At 39.0% G+C, this 20171-nt stretch overlaps 1 protein-coding gene across 5 annotated transcripts in view; it reads left to right on the forward strand.

Moving 5' to 3' along the window:
• PITPNM3 (PITPNM family member 3) overlaps positions 1–20171 on the forward strand; it is a 68526-nt gene that overhangs the window by 39411 nt on the left and 8944 nt on the right. For all 5 annotated transcript variants that reach the window (XM_051809932.1, XM_051809935.1, XM_051809933.1 and 2 more), the window contains 7 exons: positions 1890–2009; positions 4647–4828; positions 7426–7595; positions 10644–10814; positions 15877–16071; positions 16791–16939; positions 19752–19868. In XM_051809932.1, coding sequence (XP_051665892.1) covers positions 1890–2009; positions 4647–4828; positions 7426–7595; positions 10644–10814; positions 15877–16071; positions 16791–16939; positions 19752–19868 — 1104 coding nt within the window. The remainder of the gene's footprint in view (positions 1–1889; positions 2010–4646; positions 4829–7425; positions 7596–10643; positions 10815–15876; positions 16072–16790; positions 16940–19751; positions 19869–20171) is intronic.

The following is a 20171-nucleotide window of genomic DNA, read 5'->3' on the forward strand; positions in this document are numbered from 1 at the left end:
AGAGTACAGTGTAACCTTTGAAGAAAAGCATGTGTCTTATTACACAAACAAATTCTTTTCCATAGCAGTAATAAGATTATGCTGTGACATATCAGTATTTTTAGACTAAAATTTGGTTTGAAGCCAGTTTTACCATACATAGGAAACTGTTCTTGTTGGAAGCATAAAAACAGCCCAACTACAGTGATAAAACATTATGAAAGGTGTAATTATGTAAAGAAGCATTATACCAGTTACAGAATAATATGAAAATAATTTTCTCAATAGAAATTTTTAGTGTTATGGGTTTTTTTCTTTTACAAAGCCACAAAGAAGCCTCCTTGGTGTGTTTTATGAATCAGATATATTACTTCATGTGGAAGAGTGTGCTTGATCTCTGTATGCTCCACAGAATTTTCACCACCAACAATTACCAGCACTGTTGAAACGGAAGTGACTCCTCTGTGTTCTCTACAGTGCTTTGCTTTTTTCCTTAGACAGAAATTTCAACTCTGCCTCCAAATAAGTCCTGTACTTATCAAATATATATCATATATCCTGACACCCACCCTGTGTGTGTCTTTCATGTCATATTTTGGTCTCTTCTGTCTATTTATGTAGGAAGTTCATTAGAGCAGAGATTTCCTTTTTGGTTTTATTCAGTATCTGGAACAAGTTAACTCCATTACCTTAATGCCAATAATAGTAAGGATTAGAAATGCCTTGTTAAATTGAAGAAGTTATTGCCAATTCCCTACAAAATATGGTGTTAATTTTATTAAGGTTACTTGTGTCATACGATTTTCAGTTCTTTGTGGACTTCATTGTGCAGCATAGGAATTTGAAAATCAGAGAGTAAATTAGCATACTGTTCAATTATATACAACTTTAGAATCAGAAATGTCTTAGGATAGATGGTACTTTAGTTTATTTTGATATTTTATTTTTCAAAATGTTTTTTATAATTTTAATTGAGTACAAGAGATGTACTCAATTCAGGAAGAGTGCCACATGGAGATGCACTGAGATAAGTTTGAGATTTTTCCCTACCTGCATCTTGAAGAACTTGCTTTTCTTAACATCTTCACTTGGAAGAAAGCGTACACAACATCCTGTATCCAAAACTTACAGTTTTGTGTTGTAGCCACGCTGAATTAAGGTTAGAAGTGAGTTAAGGAAACTAATAGGAGTTGGGAATAACAGACTAGACGATGGCTTCAGTTTGAGAATTGGAGAGAGGGGCTTTGCTGGAGCCTGGTGTCAAGCTAGTGCTCATGCTCAGACACAGACAGGGGGACAGGGAGCAAGAATCATCTCCTGTGGGTTGGGGAGGTGTTCAGTGGAATTAGGGAAGGTTCTAGTGTGCCATAAAATTATTCCAACTATTGGATTCCCTATTTTAGTAGTCTATGCTTTTTTAATTGCCAGGTCCATACTTTGAAGGTAGCTTCTACATGTATATTAAATGGGAAGCAAGAGTGAATCTCTTTGCTTAATACCTGATTTTAAAGTTCCGTTCCCTTGTCCTGACAGGAGAGTACCAGTCTGTCATCCCTCTATGACTCTGAAGGAAATGTTAAGTGACTGGAAATCTTTGTGTCACCAGTCATCTGGTGATACGAACTTTTTGAGCTGGAATCTGGCTACAAGTAGCTGTAAGAGTTCTAATCCATCTGGCAGAACTCTTACTGGTCAAAATAGTCCCTGGACAGATATTCTTGGCATAGGGCATATTTCTGGAGATAAAAGGAAGTGGAAGAAAGTGGCTACACAGTTTTAGCTGCAATAGGAACCAAGGGTGTAAAAACCAGTAATGAGGGTGTGAAGTAAGACAGGAACTCCTCTGCAGTGCTGTGATGCTTTTTGTTTCTTTTAAAACACTTGCTACATGTCTCTTTCTGTTTTCTCAGGTGTGTCTCATAGGTGACTGCATTGGAGGAATTTTGGGCTTTGATGCCATCTGCTATAATTCTAATACAGCTGATGAGAGTCGAAACAGTAGCAGGAGAGGAAGCATCAGCAGCATCCAGGTGAAGAGAAAAAATCCACACGGCTGAAATCCTATAGATTGATACCCTAGAGAAAATTAATTCCATATAAGACAGAGAAAAATTAAGGATTTGGTAAATTACCATGATAGAATGGGATTTTGTTCATGTATCAAAAATTTGCAGTTGTCAGCTTCAATTTTATGATATCGGAAATCAGTAGTGAAGGCTTTATCTGTAAACCTTTAAAATAGGGTTACCAAGTGCCCTTTATAGTATCCCTAACTGTAGATGCAAACATGTCCTGTCTCAGTAATCTCTGTTAGGCTCCTATTTTTTGTCAAAATATATTTTTTTAATTTTTTTTTTATTTGTTCACATATGGTCTGGAATTCATTATGCTAGTACCTGGGGGTAGTCTAGCATTAAGATGTGTTACAAATAAGTTTTAGTGACTGGTAAAAGAATGCCTCTTTCTTCATAAGGAATGCAAGTCACCTGAGGATCTGTGAATGGACCACTGAGTGTCTATACAAGTGCTGCATTTGCAGAGAAGGGAGGAGTAATCCTACCTGTCATCCAGGAAAGATTTTATGATAGTAAAAGCAGAGGTTTTTAATGTGATGCTAGCACGTAAACTTAATTATTGTGTTTGACACTTAAGAAAGAAAACTGAAGTTCAGTCGATCTTATGTACTTCAGGCTCAAGTGCATATGGAGAGTGGGTGTGGTGAATTAGAGCTGACACTGTGTGAGGTGCCCATACTCTGTTCTTTGGCTTTGTGACTATGGCAAAATTGTTTCATCTCTTGAGTTACCTCTCCTCAAAAATGGGCTCAATGACACTGACCTGCTTGGTTCAGTTGAGAACTATATGTGGTGTAAGTACTCTCAAGCAAAAGACATTGTCTAAATTTTTCCAGGAAGGAGAATTACTTACCATTAATAACATGGCTCTTGGGAATAAGACTAATTATTCACTTCTCACAGAAGGCAGAAGATCCTCTTGGCTGTTGAAGGCTATAGGTGGAACTGTGTGGAAAGGTTCACCTCATAGCTCATGTGTCCTATGAACTTGTTCTTTCTGCAGCTGGAGAGAAACAGATTCAATTAGCATGTTTTCCATAGTCTGTCTGCATGTCTTTGGCCAAGCCAGTTGATCTATTATGCCTCAGCCCTCATCTGTAAGCTTTGTGCACTTTCTCCTCTATTTTGTCTAGTTGGAGTTGATACTTTTTGCAAGTTGCTTAAAAGTACTGAGCATGACAACGTATTTTGATTTGGGGTATTTGAGGTTATGGATTGTGAAGTGTTCCAATGACACTTCAGCGGTATAGTGCATAATGCTGTGTCCAGGAAGACAGGAGCAGGGAGCAGTGGTAGAGAAAATGTAAATGAGTGGTGGGAGAGAGATGTATGCAAGAAGGAAAAGAAAAACTTTGAATCCCGCTTTCTTGTACAATGCCTAGCCAATTTCCCAGTGATGTTCTCTAGGTTCATCTCACAGAGATCTAGTCCCTTGTCCTTTTAAAACTACTTATTCTTCCCTCAATGAATTTGTCTGTGCCTGCCCCTCCACTTTCTCTCATGAGGAAGTTGTAGACTGCGATAAGGTCTCCCCCTAGTCCCCTGTTCTCCAGACTAGGTGACCTCAGCTACTCCTTGGCTTCCCCTCAAGGCCTTCACCATCTTCATTGCCTTCCTTTGGACACTCTCTAACAGCTCAATATCTTTCTTATATTGTGATGACCAAAACTGCCCCAGTATTGCAGGTGAGGCTGCCCCAGGTCTGAGCAGAGCAGGACAATCCCCTCCCTGGCCTGGCCGGCAATGCTGGACCTGATACCCCCCAGGACACGGTTGACCCTCTTGGCTGCCGGGGCACTGCTGACTCATATTCCCCTTGCCATCGACCAGGACCCCCAGATTCCTTCCCACGGGGCTGTTCTCCAGCCTCTTGTTACCCAGGCTGTATGCACAGTCGTTATAGAGAACCAGACCTTGCTATGCCTTGTGCACAGAGATCTCACGCATGGGTGGGGGGGTTCAGTCCAGTGACATTTGTTTTGAAAAGCATCATTTACACGGGCTGCTGAAATGGACTCAGGAATAAAAGTCTAGAAGTAATAGGGATATATCAGGGAGGATGCTGGTGCAAGCTGCAGAAGTGCTGGAGGAATAATAAAGAAATAAACAATAAACAATAAAGAAATAAATAACCTTGAAGATATGGTGGCACTGGTCTCTTGCATCCTGCAGAAGCTGACATTCTTAAAAAATCAGATCCCACATCCATGGAACATGATGAACAAGACCATTAATGTTGTAGTGGGCATTTTGTACACTTAGGTAAGACCCCTTCTGATTACCTTATGATATTTATAGTTCTCTAAGAGTGATGAAGTCATGAAGGATAAAGCTTTTTGTTACTCCTCCTTTCTGCCCCTCATGCCCCCGCCCCCCCAGTTCCTGATTCTCCTTCCAGCTTTTAGGCTATGCATCTTACAATGAAATTTAGTCTTCATCTCTTTCCTTCTACCGCAAAGAGGAAGTCTAACCCTTTCCACCCTTTTTTGAATAAAGTGAGGTCAAATGTATAAATGCAGCCATTTCATATAAGCTCTGTCGTATTTTGGTGTCTTATCTAAATCTTCCTTTTGCTCTGTTCATTTTCTGAAGGATAATCCCCTCTTAGCAGAGGACTCCAGTCTGGGTGACAGCAAACACCTGAGCAAAAGCAATATTGACATCTCGGGAATCATGGAGGATGAGGAGCCAAGGCAACCGTTGCCTCGGAAACAAAGTGACTCCTCCACCTATGACTGTGATGCTATAGCCCAGCATCATGCTCTCCTGTCTAGGTAACTGGTGTTCAATGACTGAGTAAAAGAAAGAGCCTTGCCATTGAATGGAGCCTGTCAGCACCAGAGCACAGAGTCATTGTTGCTGTTTGTGGTGTGTTTCTGGATGTTTGCTTGAAGTCCTTGTCTACCCCTCAGAAAAACCCCATGAATTTAGTGGATGTAGTATGAACTTACGCATGGAATGTTTTTTATTTAATCTTTATTCAGTTGTGAGAGTTTTGAATATGCAAAAATGAATGCACAAAGTTCTGTTTCTTCAGTGCAACCCACTCAAATCAAGATGGAGGAATACTTTATAAGTGTAAATTTCTGTTACCTCTTTCTGTCTAAAGATCCCTCTGAATTCATTTTCAGGATTTTTATTATTCTATAAAGCTTGAGATAATTGCTTTAGATGCTCTTTAGGTGGTCTATGAGCTATTCAGATCAGCTTTAAAACAACAACAAAAAAGCCCTGCATAAACATTTGGCTTAAATGAGGAGGGTGGGGGAGGAGAGTTAACTTAATTAGCTTTCCGTGATCTTAAGAAACCTTTGAAATACAGATTTGATGGGAACATAAGCATTTCCTTTGTCTTGTTGTTTCTGCCTGTTCTAAGATGTTTGGGGTTTTTTTAATCTGAATTATTTGGGCTTTTGCTTCCTCTATCCATCATCTTAGTTCCTTTATTTCATTGTGAGTTTTACTGTGTATTGAGTTTCAGTCCTGCTAGAGTTGACTATAGTGCAGACTTCCTACTGTGCTTTATTTCAAGTCAGGCAGTTTTCTTAGTAGCGGCTTAAGGTAATTTTATATTATTACTTTGACTGAATGCCCTTTGCTTTGTTTTTATTGACTATTCTGCTTTCATTTTCAAACCTTACATTTTCTGGGTATCCTTGTGTTGTAAAGTGTTTTCCCTCTGAGGCACAGTGGTGGTTTTTCGCTTGTCTATGGCTGAAAACATGAAGTTTTTTGGTCAGTCACTTTTAGGTTCTTGTATAGGAGAAGTACTGTGTTATATTTAAAGCACAATGTTGACTTGTATAAAGCACTTTGGACTTGAAGAATAATAGGATAATGGAAGGACAAAGATAACAGTTTTCTTCCAAACCTTTCATTTCCTCTGTGTCTATGATTTTAAACTGAAAGCTTTACATGAGCTGTACTTAACAAGCAGACAGAAGTGTTACCTTCCACTCTCATTTTGGACTCAAACTTCAGGCTGTTGCTAAGTTGTTGAGGAACAGTTGGACAAACATAGGCTAAAGACAGCAGAAAAAATTCCTTGGTAAGGTAAAGAGGGTGAAAAAAACAAATGAAATGAAACCATGTCATCCTCTGACCTACCCTGTACATAAAGAGAGGCTCCAAGCCTTTGCTTTCCTGTCTGTGGAACTTGCTTAAGATCATTGATACCTTTTTCCCCATTATCTCATTTACTGCAATTTAGCAGAGGCATATCAGTGATGAGGTTACAGAGATCACTCTTTCATCTTTACAGATGATCATTACAGAGATCATTCTTTTAAAGGTATGTTGTTGCCTTACACACTGTAATTGTGTTCCAGTGTCTCAGTTTGTGCTCTTCGTCCAAGTGCTTGTGGCATAGAGAGGTAACTACAAACTGCCATGCTGATGGATTTAATTCATGGCTTTCTTCACTTCTGCATTAAATGAAGCCCTAAGTTTGGTCCCCAGAGTTACAGTTAATAACGTTGGGTTATAAATTGAGAATGTCACTAGGGTCTCAGATTGAAAGAAGGTTTGGCCTGATTTGAGATCAATCTTCAGCATTTCTGGATTCTGATCCATACTTGACCACAGATACAGTGTGTAGTGTGCACGTAACTCCTGAGCACTTCATTTACAGTTCTGATTGAAGTCAGCATGGTCAGTGTCTCTCAGTCAGGCTCTCCATGCTCTGGAGGCCTGTTCTACTCTGTCTCATGGCTGGACAGCAAGTGTACAGGCTACTTTTCTGCTTCTGAATGTAGATATTTCATCTCCAGCAGAACTAAATGATGGCAGTGTCTTTTCTCTGTCAGTGAGGGATAAGTGGTCTGTATTTACCTCATGTATGTATGGCATACAAAGTAAATGGAAGTGTTTAAATCACTCTAAAAGCTGTCTGGAAGTGTCACCTGTAACAAATAGTTGAAAAGTAGTGAAATTCTAGGTCATAGGTCAGGAAACAGATTGGAACAATGCTTTTTATGCACCCAAGTAACATACTTTGACTGTAACCTTCTAATACCATTGTCCTTACACAGCTAGAGTAGGTTAGAATTTGTATCAGAAGAGTCAGAATAAACTTGCATACATCTGTACTGCTAAAAGGGAGGGGAGGTAAGCTTCAGTCTTCTTAGTCCTTGCATAATTTACCAGTAAGTATTCTGTAGAATAACTGTAGAAAACTCTTGCATTTTGAAATTAGTAAGTCTGCTGAATAACCACACCGAAAAAATGGTAAGTGGCTGCTATGGTGCAATATTAGTCTACAGTTTCAAGGTGTATTGCTGGGATCTAAATACAGGTGCTAGAGCTTTCTAAGCAGCATGTTTTGGGAATGCCCTCTTCATTATTGTTGATTCAGTACATTTTCTTTGCTCAGCATCCACTCAAGTGTGTTGAAAGATGGTGCAGACCTTCCTCCTGTGGATTCCAGTCTCTCAGAAGTAAACCTGGGCCGATTTGAATTTGAGGTGTCTGATTTCTTCCTCTTTGGGTCGCCACTTGGTTTGGTGCTGGCCATGAGGAGCACTGTTCTGCCTGGACTGGATGGTAAGGTCTTCCTGGGGTTAGAATTCAGGATGGGTAATGACCTTCATAAACACAGACTCACACAAAAAGGATGTAAATAAAGGAGCCTAGTTAAATGCTAGGGAGTGAGGTAAATTTCCTCCTTTAAAAGATGGGAATATTAATGTAAGTAGGTACTGAGATGATGAGGGTTGTTCCAGGGATGTCACTGCTCACCATTTGCAAAAGTGTGTCTTTTGCTCTGCTGTTAATCATATATTCCATGTCATACAACATGAAGCTCACACTTCACCAAGGGCCAGTCCTTGAAAACAATACCAAAAATAACATCTGTGCTTGGTTCAGCATTACCTGTTGTTCGCGTCTGGCTTCACGGGTGAATTTGGCCCCTGGGTGTGTTGGTGTGTTGCTTGTGAGCCTATTATTCCTCTCTGGTAACAGAGCCTAGGGATCAGATGCATAGAGGATTTTTTTGTTTTATTTCTAAAACATCTGGATTTTTTAAATTTTTCAGTTAAAGTAAAAGCTTACTTTACTTTTCAATATTCACTACATGATTTGTCTCTTTGCATGGTATGAGCTTGGGATAGCACAGCACCTTCATAGGAAGTGGTACATTCATTTATCAGGTGAGGGAGAAAAATCCATTGCAACAGTGAGAAGAGGCAACAATTCAAGACTCCAGATTTTTTTTTTCTCGCCAATAGCCCTTCTTTCCCCAGTCTCAGCTCTGGTACCCTCCAGACACTTTGACAGGAAAATTTCATGTTAAAAACTATTTTCTTCAAATTAGCTCTCACTGCCATCCTTCCTCTGGTATCCTACAGGGAGCATGCTTTGAGAGCAGCTCAACTGACCGGCATTTCAAACACATTCTGAGGTGAGCAGAGTCTACTTGAAGCATAATTAGTCTTTAGAGGTACATATGATAAAAGAATCCCATTTTAAAGTTCAGAGGAAAACAGACAAATTGAAAACTACCATGCAGACAGCTAGAAGTTAGTTGAGAAATCAGATATCTTCTTCACTGAAATGAAAGGTAGAAAGCTACCTGAAAATGTGACAAATAAAATTCAGATGTTTTTATTTATTTGGCTTGTTAGAATCAGTTTTTAAAACGTAAGGGAAGAAAATTGTATCTAGAGGTTTGCCTGTTATGTTTGCAGAACAGATGCATTTTGTTGTGTTTTACTTTCTGAATATTTATTTATTTCTACACTAACAAGACTGTGTATAAAACCAGATTTTCATTCTATTTTTTTTATTTCCTTGCCAAATAACTTTTCAGTTTCATCTGCTCAGTATTCTGTTGGTCCATTAATCCTTCCTTAACAGTTCTTCTGTTTACTCTCTAGCACTGTCTTCTGTGGTCCTCTCACTGTGTAGACTCAGTTCTTACTGTCTAAAGCACAGTTTGCTGATTACCCTTGGAAGAGGCTTGCTATCCTCTACAAATCTCTATTCCCAATAAGTCATGAGCATTTAGTTGCGTCCACAAAGTGACCCTGTCCTGCCTTGGGGTGGTTGCAGTGGTTTGGGGTGTTTTACACTTGCTCTCAATGGGAACTGATACTGCTGAATGCCACACAAGTAGGGAGTGAAGTACTCAGCTTAGCACTGCAGGTGTCAGACATAGGTACAGACCTCAGAAATCTGACAGAAGGCCTAAACTAGGAAGAAAATAATTTCAGCTTGCATGCATATATTACATTTTTCAATACTAAACATACAAAATGGAAAATGTCATCTGGTTATTAGCAAAATGAAATCTTTCTCAAATCATAACCTTGCCTACAAATGCAAAACCAGAACACTTCAAATTATCAAAAGATTTCATCTATATGGGTTTCTTCAACTGAAACACATAAAGGATATTAAATACTTTGCTGGACCTGAAACAGGCCAAGTGAAGCCTCCATGCTTCAGTTTTACCCTCAGCTCAGCAGCATTGTTCCCTTAATGGGCACAGAAAATCTTACAATCTCAGTGAATATAAACCAGTGTGTTCACTTGATGCTTGGCTCTATCAGCTGTAAGCCTGGCTTTTGCAGGCAGCTTTAGGAATGACAGTTTCAACTGTGTCACGTCACTACTAATCTCTAAAACTAATCTTTACTTGCCTGTGTATAAGAGAAACCGCAGCCACGTAACCTCTATGGCAGATTTGAAAACATGTCATGCTTGCATGGAGTTCATAGGGAGAAGACATAATTATCTCAGATATATTTTATAAATAGTTTAGTCATTGCTTTACTCTTGTAGTTAATGAACTGACCATTGTAACATGTAATGCAGTACTGTACAAACTGTACTAAGTTTAATGAGCCCGTAATGAATTGATTTGATTCAGTATGATTGAGGTGTGATTTGGTGAAAAGCGACTACACTGACTTACAGACCTTAGCAGTCTCGTGTGATCACCCATCTGAGTATAAGTAATTTTTCCGGGCTGTGTGTTTAGTCAAAAGTATGTCTTATTAACTGAGTAAATGATTTAAGATTTGCATTCTCAGTTGTAGCCCCAAACCTTCAGGAGCTGCACACCTTTAGCAAAAATCATAAACATTGCTGTGCTGTTACAGTATGACCAACCTCATTTCTATATGTGAGCATCCATAAGGTGACTGGAGAAACTGCACTGCTTTCTGTCACCTACCTGCTTCTGCTGTCATCTAGGTTTAAGTCCTCTGGATGTCAGAGGCCCAGCAAACCATTTTGCTGGTAAATATTTGAAGTGCTGAGCATCACAGCTGTAATGCTCAATACCATACTTACAGGATTTTTAAACTTCTTTTTCCTTCCCTGCTTCTATCTGTTTCTTTGACTGCTCTTTATATCTGCTCTCTGCCTGCATCTCAGATTGTGATGTCTCTGTAAACTCGTGTGCAGTCAGGTGTTCTTTACATATGAAATAGGAAATGAAATAGGAAACAATGTAGTTAAATTTCTTCTGGCCAGATGTATGCTAATCTGGAGTTTGCAGAGGACCATATTAACCATATTTCTGTGTAGACTCCTTGAAAATCATAAAGGGGCGATACTGAACTCTTTGTCTCATTCTCATCCAAGTGTGCCAGGTCCGACCAGCCTGCAGCCAAGTGTACAGTTTCTTTCACTCTGCTGACCCCTCTGCCTGCAGACTTGAACCATTGCTGGAAAAAAGATTCCATCTTCTTCCTCCATTCAGTGTCCCACGGTACCAGAGATACCCACTAGGGGATGGAAGATCTCACCAATTAGGTACAGTGCTTGTTTTCATAGCTCATTATCTGTTGTTCTCTTAAGCATTCTCTCCTTCCACAGCTCAAGAGGATTTGAGATACCAGTGTGCTAATATGCTAAAACCAAATCATCTGGGACTGAGTGGCACAGACACACTTAGCAAGTGTGGAACCAAAGAAGATTGCTAAGAAAAAAATTATCGTATCTATGAGATTGATACTAGTTTTGTTACAGAGCAGTTGGAAGGCAATATCACTGTTCTAGTTAAAGTGTCACTTGAAAAATTCCACGTCTTTATTTTAAACAATTTCTTTTTACAATTAGTTGTAATAGATCTTTGCCTAGATCTTCAGATATTGTTTCTGTTGGTCACTTTAGTTATGTACTAGGACAGATCAGAGCACTGAGCAATCTTGATTGCTCTCCTCCTAGGTGAGCTACTAAATAAATAATTATGTTGGATAAAAATGGTTTGAATCCTGGAAGAAAATGGAAATAGACTGATTTCTGGGCAGGAAGGAGGAATACATGGATGAGCAAGATGCTAGTAGAAGGAGTTGTGCTTTTTTGACTTTATAGAAAATAAGATAAAATCATATAGGTGTGAAGTATCTTTGACTTGTCACGTTCTGCAAAAAAGGAATTTGTATCTGTACATGCTTGTGCAATAGATTTATTCTTTTTGCTACAGATTCAGACATAAATTCAAGCTTCAACAGGATATTTTAAAAAGTTTCTCAGGATTTGGAGTTTAAGATTGGAGACTAATACAGTAAAATGGCAATGTTTTCTATTTGTTGGAGCTAGAAGAACTGTGTTTGGGAACCTGTTCTGTGTAGTAGGGTACAACAATGCCTTTCTTTTATCTGCTCAAATATGGTGTACATCAGATGCAAATCAGTTTGAAAAGCAGCAGTTGATCTTGAGTTGCAGAAGGTTTGTTTCTAGTTGTTGACTTCACTGAAATATGTGAAGATGTGGCTGTTCCTCATTAATTGATTTGAGGGGTAGCTAAGGTGAGGGACAGTCCAGACTAGGGAATATGTGCTCTCTTCTCACCCCCTGTTTCTGAGTTTTCTTTCAATGGAAATTCATACCCTGCTTTGCTTTCAGACTTGCTGTAAAGCCTGACTGTGACCTTGGAAATCCTGCTGGTTAGTTAGGCACAAATTCGGTCACTGAGATATTGCTAAGGCTGTCTTGAAAAGCTGAACCTTCCTTTAAATAACTGTCATAGGAAGAATAGTTCCCTTAGGCTCTTTTTCAAATGGAAAACCTTTTTTTGGTAGATTTTACCAGCTTTGCGGTGTTAAGGTAACCCCTTTCAGTGATTCTTGAAACAGAGGCTTTAGAAGTGGTTTGTAAACTACTGGTGTTCTCTTTGGGTTCATCTAAGGCACTGAGTCAGAAGATTCCCTTACAAAGCATGAAAATCTGGGAACCCTGTCTGTTGGATGTGTTATAAAATAAAAATTCCTGAGTGCTAATGATCAGCAAATGTTCCGTGGTATGGTTTTGTATTTAAACTCCTACTCAGAGTTAAATCATTGCTCTTCTTTACACTTAAGATGTATTGTATTTCAGTGAATGTGAAATCCTCCCATTTAAATGCAAGCACTTTGAGATCCTTAATGGAATTTTGGGTTCTTCATTCACAAAGAATTAGTTCTAGTGACTGTATTTTTTTTCCTTATTTTTTTCCTTTCTCTGATACCTGGGCTTGTGAAAGTAGTTCTTAAAATGAGAGCTTTTGTGGTGTCAAATGGAGTGGTAGTTTACTAATCAGTTATGATGAGACCTAGTTAGACCAGAGTCTAATTATTATGCACTGCCCGAAACAACCTTTTCTGATAATCTTTCATATCATTAAACAGTCTCATTCCCTGTTCCTTTTCCCCTGAGCACTGATGGTTAAAATAAGAGTGATTCTGCTGTCTACCTGATAGATGCCTCCGTGAAAAAATAATTCTGATCTGGAAAGTACCTGACAAAAGATTTACTATTAGAAGAGAATTTCACCATATGATTCACAGAACAGTTTAGCAATAACAGAGGCTGGAGAACTTGAAAATGGGAAGGGGGGCGGCGGGGGAGGAGAGATATTTCTATAGCTGTCTTTCTGTTCTTGCCAATCAAATTAAACTCTTGGACCCACATGCTCTGTGCATAGGGTTTATCTTCAAGGTTTTATTTTATCAGATTTACTTTTTCTATTTTGATTCAGGAAACATCTAAGGCAGGACTTAAAGAGCAGGGCACAATTTATCTAGACCATTACCTTCTGTGTCCAGCAGGCATCAATAATTATCACTAATTAGTGTGTAGTAATTATAGTATTTTTTGTGTATGTGATAGATTGAATTATTAAGAGCTTAATGAGGATGAAAACTGACTCTTCCCAGGTTTCATTTTGACAGTTACAGAGACTGGACTAGTTCAGAGAATTATTTCTCTTTCTGTCAATGACTTGGTCAGTTCCAATTCTGTTTCCTGTTGCTGCAGTTCCTAAGGTGGATATGATGCCGTTATTAGGCTATTGATAAAAGAACTTAATAAATTAAAATTATTTGAGGCATGATTTAAGTTCAATTTTCTGAATGTGATATACGGACAAGTGAAAGTAGAAGAAACTGCATTGAAAGCACAGCCAGGCACACAGAGCAGGGGGAGAAAACATTTCCCTTCCTGCTCTTTTGTCTGTGGTGATTGCTGACGGAAGACATGGCAGGAGGTAATGGTTCAGACAAAAGTGTGATCTGTTAACTGGTGAGGTTCTTCACTGTAAGTGCAAGGTACAAATTCGGGTTATATTACAGCCAGAGAAAGCCACACTGTCTTGACCCTTCATAAACAGCAGCTTTCTTAGCTGCTACCTAATTGACAATTTGTAATCAAAGTGCTTTTGTTGCTATTATAAGTGAGCCTTAGCTTTGTGACAGGTCTCTGATTTACCACCACTCGTGTCTTTTGATACTTACTAATGTGTGGGATTTAATTCCTTGTTTTGCTTTCCTGCTTATGACATGATTCATTGTATCTACTTTGGGGTTAAAGATATGGTTGTTATGTATTGATTCAAAACACCTATTTTCAACGTAGCGTACTTTTTAGACATTTGACATAGCAGGAGGTACATAATTATTATCCTCTTTACTGTTTGAGCATCTACCTCACATTTTACTTTGTGAGATAATTGAAATAATTTATTTATAAGGAATATGCAGGACTGCCAGTCCAGACTATGGCTGATCCAACTGGTCTGCTTTATTATGGATAAATAGAAATTAACATCTAAAAGCACAGTACTCCTCCAATTGTATATGCATAAGATAAAGTATTGTTAATTTTATCCTGAGATAGTTACTGTGTGACTTTGACAAGTTGTTTTGCCACATTGTATTAGCTGTAACTATCGTAATTATCCAGGATGAGACTCTAAAATGACTTGCTTTTATTTTATTTCTTATCAAGCATAATAGTAAATTTAGGTTAGTGGGACAAATGATAATCTTTAGTCACTCTCAGAGGCATGAGAAAGGTTGCTTTTTTCACCACAAAAAGTGTATAATACTGCCTCATCTTGTGAGATAAGTAATAAGCGTTATATTTCCTTCTCTGTTGGTTGTGTTGGAGTCTTTATAGTTTGCCTGAGACAAGGGAAGTCATAAAAGTATCCTTGCATTCTTTTCACCTGCATCAAGCTTCCCTGTAGCCACACATAGCTACGCTACATGTCAGCAAGGTTCCTTTGAAAGAACAGTACACTGTAGTTTCTTTAGTGAAAAACCACACATTCTCATGGAAACTGCAGTTGAACATATTCTGTCCAAACTACATACCCATCACAAAATGTTAGAATTGAATTGTTTCTTTGATTCAGTTGCAGCGCAGCTCCCTGTGTTGTCTCTTGCAGTTGAGATATTAAGGCTTATGTCAAAACAAGCCAGAATCTTTCTGACCAAGTCTCCTTTTTTGAAGGGAGGAGATTTTAGGGAATTATACTGCTATTCCTTTTCATTTAATGATGAATTGTTTTACCAGTTCTGATAATCTGTAGCCACTTAAGCTTCCGGGTTTTTTTTGGAATTATGTCACTGAAAGCAACAACTTGTTATTGTGTCCTTCTGTGTGCACCATTGAGGTATTAATTGCATTGAGAGTTGGTAAGACTTGAGAAGTTGCAGAGAAATTTATTCCAGGCTTATTCCATACGACATATTCCCCAACCCAAGACCACCTGAAAGATGAGCACAGCAATCCTACAATTATCTGTCTGAACAGAACCAGAATTCACTCCGAAATAGAGCAATACATCATCTAGGGCTGTCTGCTTTCTTTGTGTTATGTGAATTGAACTAGATCTTTTTCTTTTGTTCACTGTTTTTATCTCTCCAAGAGGTTTATTCTCTGAGAAACAACACTGAGGAGTCAGCTGCTTTTGATGTGCACTTTGCTGTATAACCTGTGTCTCAGTTGAGGAGGAGTATGCAGGCTGCTTCAAGCAAAATTGTCAGTAATGCTTTTATTTAAATCTATGTCTGTTCTTACACGTTTCAGAATACCTCAGGAGGAAGGCTGTGTTTTGTTTCATTGAGTAGAGGTATTACTCTGGCTTTGTCACAATAGCATGTATAAATGCGAATTCTGTTCAATTTGGGAATGTGCAAACTGGTAGATAGCCTTGCTAAAGATTCTCTTTTGAAAGTCATTTTGCTTATGTCAGGAAGAGGACAAGAGAAGTATCACAGACTCCCAGAGCTGTGTAGTTCTTCTTAGAAAATTACTTTAAAATGGTTTGGGTTGAGTGCCAGAAGCATTCCACTGCCAGTGCACTTGGATGGCAGGAGAGTGTGCTTTCTCCATACAGTCATGCTGTTTCATGCTGTTGTCACGTTGAAGGACGGAGCTTCATTCATGGGCATTAAATGTGATATTATTCAGGAAAACGCTCACTAGCTCTATTTAAAAACAAATTAATAAATAAACAAATATACACATGAACACATGAACACTAATTTCAGAGTCATGATGTTAATTGCTTCTTTGGTTTTGTTGTTATTTTCATTTCTGTAACCTGCAGGTGATGCTCTCCACAACCACAGTGCTCTGTTCCTTGAGAACAGCTCTTTGAACATACCTTTCTCTCAGGAGAGTTCTGGATCTCCAAATACATCTGATCAACCACAAGGGAAAACAAGAAAGTTGAGCTTGGCCAGCACAAACAGTGAAAACTCAGGGTCAACAGAAAGCTTGCCATCAGCATGCCTCACCAACAGTGAGTGAAGCCTGGTGCTGCGTGCTGTTGGATGTAGCAACAGCCCTTCCCTCCACAGTGTTTCTGTGAAAAAGTTTACTATGAAAAGGAAAAGTACCTGGAAGTTTGGGGAGAAAATTTTATATAACACAATTTATCTCATCTCCCTTTTCTGATTGTAATTAAATAGATAAAGTAATAGAAGTGCAGTCATAGTTTTATAGTAAGGTGCCACTCATAAACAGTCATAACAGTTTCTAGGTAACAGGGGTTTCCAATTATGTTCCACGCATGAAGCAATATAGATAGATAAGATTTGGTATCTATAATTAAAAGTGCTACAGATCATTCTATTGTCCTGCTGTGGACTGTAGTTAGGTAGATGGACAGATAGATAGATATTCCATTTACTATTTGGGAAGTAATTGCAGTTATGATCGTAAAAGTACTAGTCTTTCACTGTACATTTTCCATGGACCAGGAAGCAGTGGGAATCATGCTGAGGTGATTTCTGGTTTCCAGAACTTGGACCCAGAAGAACTGTTTTGATTGCAGACAGTTAAGTGATGATGCAGTTAGTAAAAACAGTACTTTCATGTATGATAGATACCTTCAACAGACTCTAAATGTCAAGATAAAAAAGCAAAAGACTTAAGTCAATTATCTAGCTGAAACATAAAGATAGCAAGAAATTTATTAAGATATATAAGCGTGATGCTATTTTGTTTCATTTTTTGTAGTTACTGCAAAGTGGTGGGGAACAAAACGAATAGATTATGCCTTGTATTGTCCAGATGTGCTGACAGCCTTTCCAACGGTGGCCCTTCCGCATCTCTTCCATGCCAGCTACTGGGAGTCAACAGACGTTGTGGCTTTCATTCTAAGACAGGTCATTATCGTTTTATTTTTTCTATCTGTAGCAGATAGGCTTGTGATTTTTAATTGCATTTTCCAAGGGTCGGTCTTTTAATCTTTAGTTCAGTTAGATGGCTAACTGTGTTTGCATCACACTCAGCTGTATGTGGGAATGACAGATGCAGATTTATTGGAGAGGTGAAGGGGACGATGAGCCCACCATTAGCACTGCTGACTTTGTGACTGGGAATATTGCACTATTATGCATACCTTACTTACCACTCCTGTGCCCCAGATCATTACAGCCCTGTATTATATATTAATTTCCTCCTGTTTTTGAAGGAATAGGCTATCTCCAGGCTTACGTAATTATATATCTCCCTACTAAATATCATATCATTAGCATACACTTGATAGTAAACCAGCAGTTTGAAAGTACTGCTTCTGTAAAAAAATTGAGTCTCTCCTTTACAGGAGTGTTTTGAGGCATTGCGAGCACTGTCTCCTCAGAATTTATTTCTGAGTCGTACTATGGGTCTGTTTTTCTTACTGTGTCCATAATTAGGCATCAGCTCACAGTCACTTACTGAAAATGCAGTACTCTGATGTATAGAGAAAGGGACAAGACTGAGAAATCTCACCTGGGCTAACAGAAAAAAATGAAGTGGTGTTCAAGTAAAACCTGCAGAATAAGCGTTCTTCCAAGAATCCATAGTAACCCTCACACGAAAGCCAGACACAAGCAGTTTAATTTGGATTAACCCAAGAATCAGTCTGGGTGTTTGGCAGATGTCAGTGTGCATGCCACTCTCACAGCTACTTTTAGCTAGTCTCTGAGTGTGAACTCCCTCCAGCTCCTGTTCCCAGTGCTGGTGTCAATGGTGTTAGTTCACCTGGTAGCTCCGGGGAATGAGATCTCAGAGGCTTAGTTCCCTCCAGCCCAGAACTGCTGCTGGGTCAGACAGTGCAGATGTACAGCCCCTGTCTGTCTGTGGCATGTGAGTGGAGTGTACAGCAGATCATCTGTCTGGTAGCCAGACCACTGGCAGAGGTTTTTTTGATTGCTGCTTTTAATGAATGAAATTAAGATTTCTTCAACCTCTTGCTGTCCTTTCAGACCATCCTAATTTAAAAAAACTTTGTTTGTAACTAGTGTCACCATAATCAAGGCAAAGCAAAAGTCACTGAAGAGTTTTTCCATGAAAAAGAACAGTTTCCAAAAGAGGAATCTTATTTGATGCTCGTCCCGAAGTAGAGGAGCAGTTTCTACTACAAGCGACAGGATGCAAATCCCTGTTTTTTCTGACTGAGAACCCTAGACAATAGTACAGAGATGTTTCTCCTCACCTTTGCAATTCTCTAGTAGTGCTTTTCTTCTTAATAGCGCTTTTCTTCTCTCTAAGGATGTTTTTTGCATTAAACCCATCAGACCTTTCTTCCATCTTTCCTTTCAAGTTCCTTCCTTAGCCCAGTTGTCTGTTAGCAACCATTCCAGCTGTATTCTACATGTTATTTTTGTGCATTCCTATGAAGTTGCATTGTCATGTCTTTCCTAGCCTTGTATGTGCATTGCAGCTTGTAGAATTTCATAAGCCCTTCAAGCATTTGCAACGTACCTGTAAAGCAATATGTGAGCTTACAGCACTACATAAAGGACTGGTTAGTTACAGCAGCACAAGTCTGGACCTTCAGCCCTTGTTAGGGCTTAAGATTAAGGCTAATGGTTCCTGAATGCCCGGTGGGGTGCATATATTTCCTGCACATGACCTCCACTGAATACAATGCATGCCAATTTGTTAAAAGACATGCTGACTTCTCAGCATTACTGTGCTTTGTTGCAGCCCAACAGCTTTGGTAATTCTGAATGCAGCAGGATTTTACTCAAGGGAATTCATATAAGACATCTTTTCAAATTATTCTAGGCCACTCTTCTAGCAAGGGTGCTCAGAGTGGAAAACTTTAGCGCAGAAAACCAGTTGTTCAACTTGAGAAATTTTCTGCCAGCTTGTGAAAGAGAGAGACTAAGCTATTTCTCATTCAAGATGAGTATCCGTGATTGCAGGGTGGAACCCACAGATTTCAGTAAACAGGGCTTGTGGTTTCAATTGAAATGTGGCATAACCCCCACCCTGATCCTGAATTCTGTGGGTTGTGTCCTGAAATCTGAGTTGGACGAGCACATTTCTTGGTAAGTGTGTGATATTTAAGTTGTAAGAATGTGTAGTTTGTATAACATATTAGAGTTCTGCATGTTCACAAGCTGGACTTCAGTGATCCTTGAGGGTCCCTTCCATCTCAGGATTTTCTATGATTCTCTAATTGTCTTTGGATGTTACTACCCCCAAGCCAAATCCTGAGGCTATCAGCTACTGCAGTGGTGAGTAATACCCAAAAGGTGATAAGAACCATTCTGTCTGAGTAGATGTAGAAGATCAACAGAGATGGAGTCAGGAATCTGACCTTTGCCACATAAAGGACATTTAAAAAGGCTTCTGTGATCTTAAACTGCTTTAGTGACTTTGCAGACCGTAAGAAGACTATGTGACTGTCACTTGATACCAGCCTAATGTTTTCACCATTTTCTCTGGAGAAGTGTGCAATCCGTTGTGAATGGAAAAGCTGTTCAATAAGTATTTAAGATTAAGTGTTGGCCAACAGAGTGAAAGCAGTTTATTTGACTGTACAATTAATGGGAGCATATGGCCTGTATGTCTCACTACTTCCATTGTGCTTTTGGCTCCGTAGTGTCATTCAGCTGTAGCAGCAGTATAATTTTCTCTTTCTTTGCCAAGTACTAGGACTCCCCAGGCCACACACTATTTATTAAAATGTTAATATGATTTCAGGTGATGAGGTATGAAAATACAAATTTCAAGGAAAATGACAACCTGGATCCAGAAACACTAAGTCCCTCTAATCCACGAGAAAAATGGCTACGCAAAAGGACACATGTCAAATTGAGAGTAAGTTTAAATCTAAATATATCTGTCAGCCATGGAACATGGGCTTGGCAGAAATTTAAATGGAGTTTGATCTACTGGATAAAGAGTTTACATAACTGAATATTACTAAAGAGTAATAACCTCTTCACTTAAATCTAGAGGCAAGCAAAATAACAGTTAGGGAATGGGAACAATTTACTTTTGTTTATCGCTACCTGTTGGGAGAAAGAATATTTCTTTAAACAACTGATGAATCTATGGCACCACTTGAAGTGAAAGATAATTTGCGTTCACTTAAATGTTCTCTCTTATTTTGTTGGCTTG

This window comes from Manacus candei, unplaced genomic scaffold, assembly GCF_025592945.1.
Source record: "Manacus candei isolate 608988 ecotype Guabito, Panama unplaced genomic scaffold, ASM2559294v1 h1tg000076l, whole genome shotgun sequence".
NCBI classification, from domain to species: domain Eukaryota; kingdom Metazoa; phylum Chordata; class Aves; order Passeriformes; family Pipridae; genus Manacus; species Manacus candei.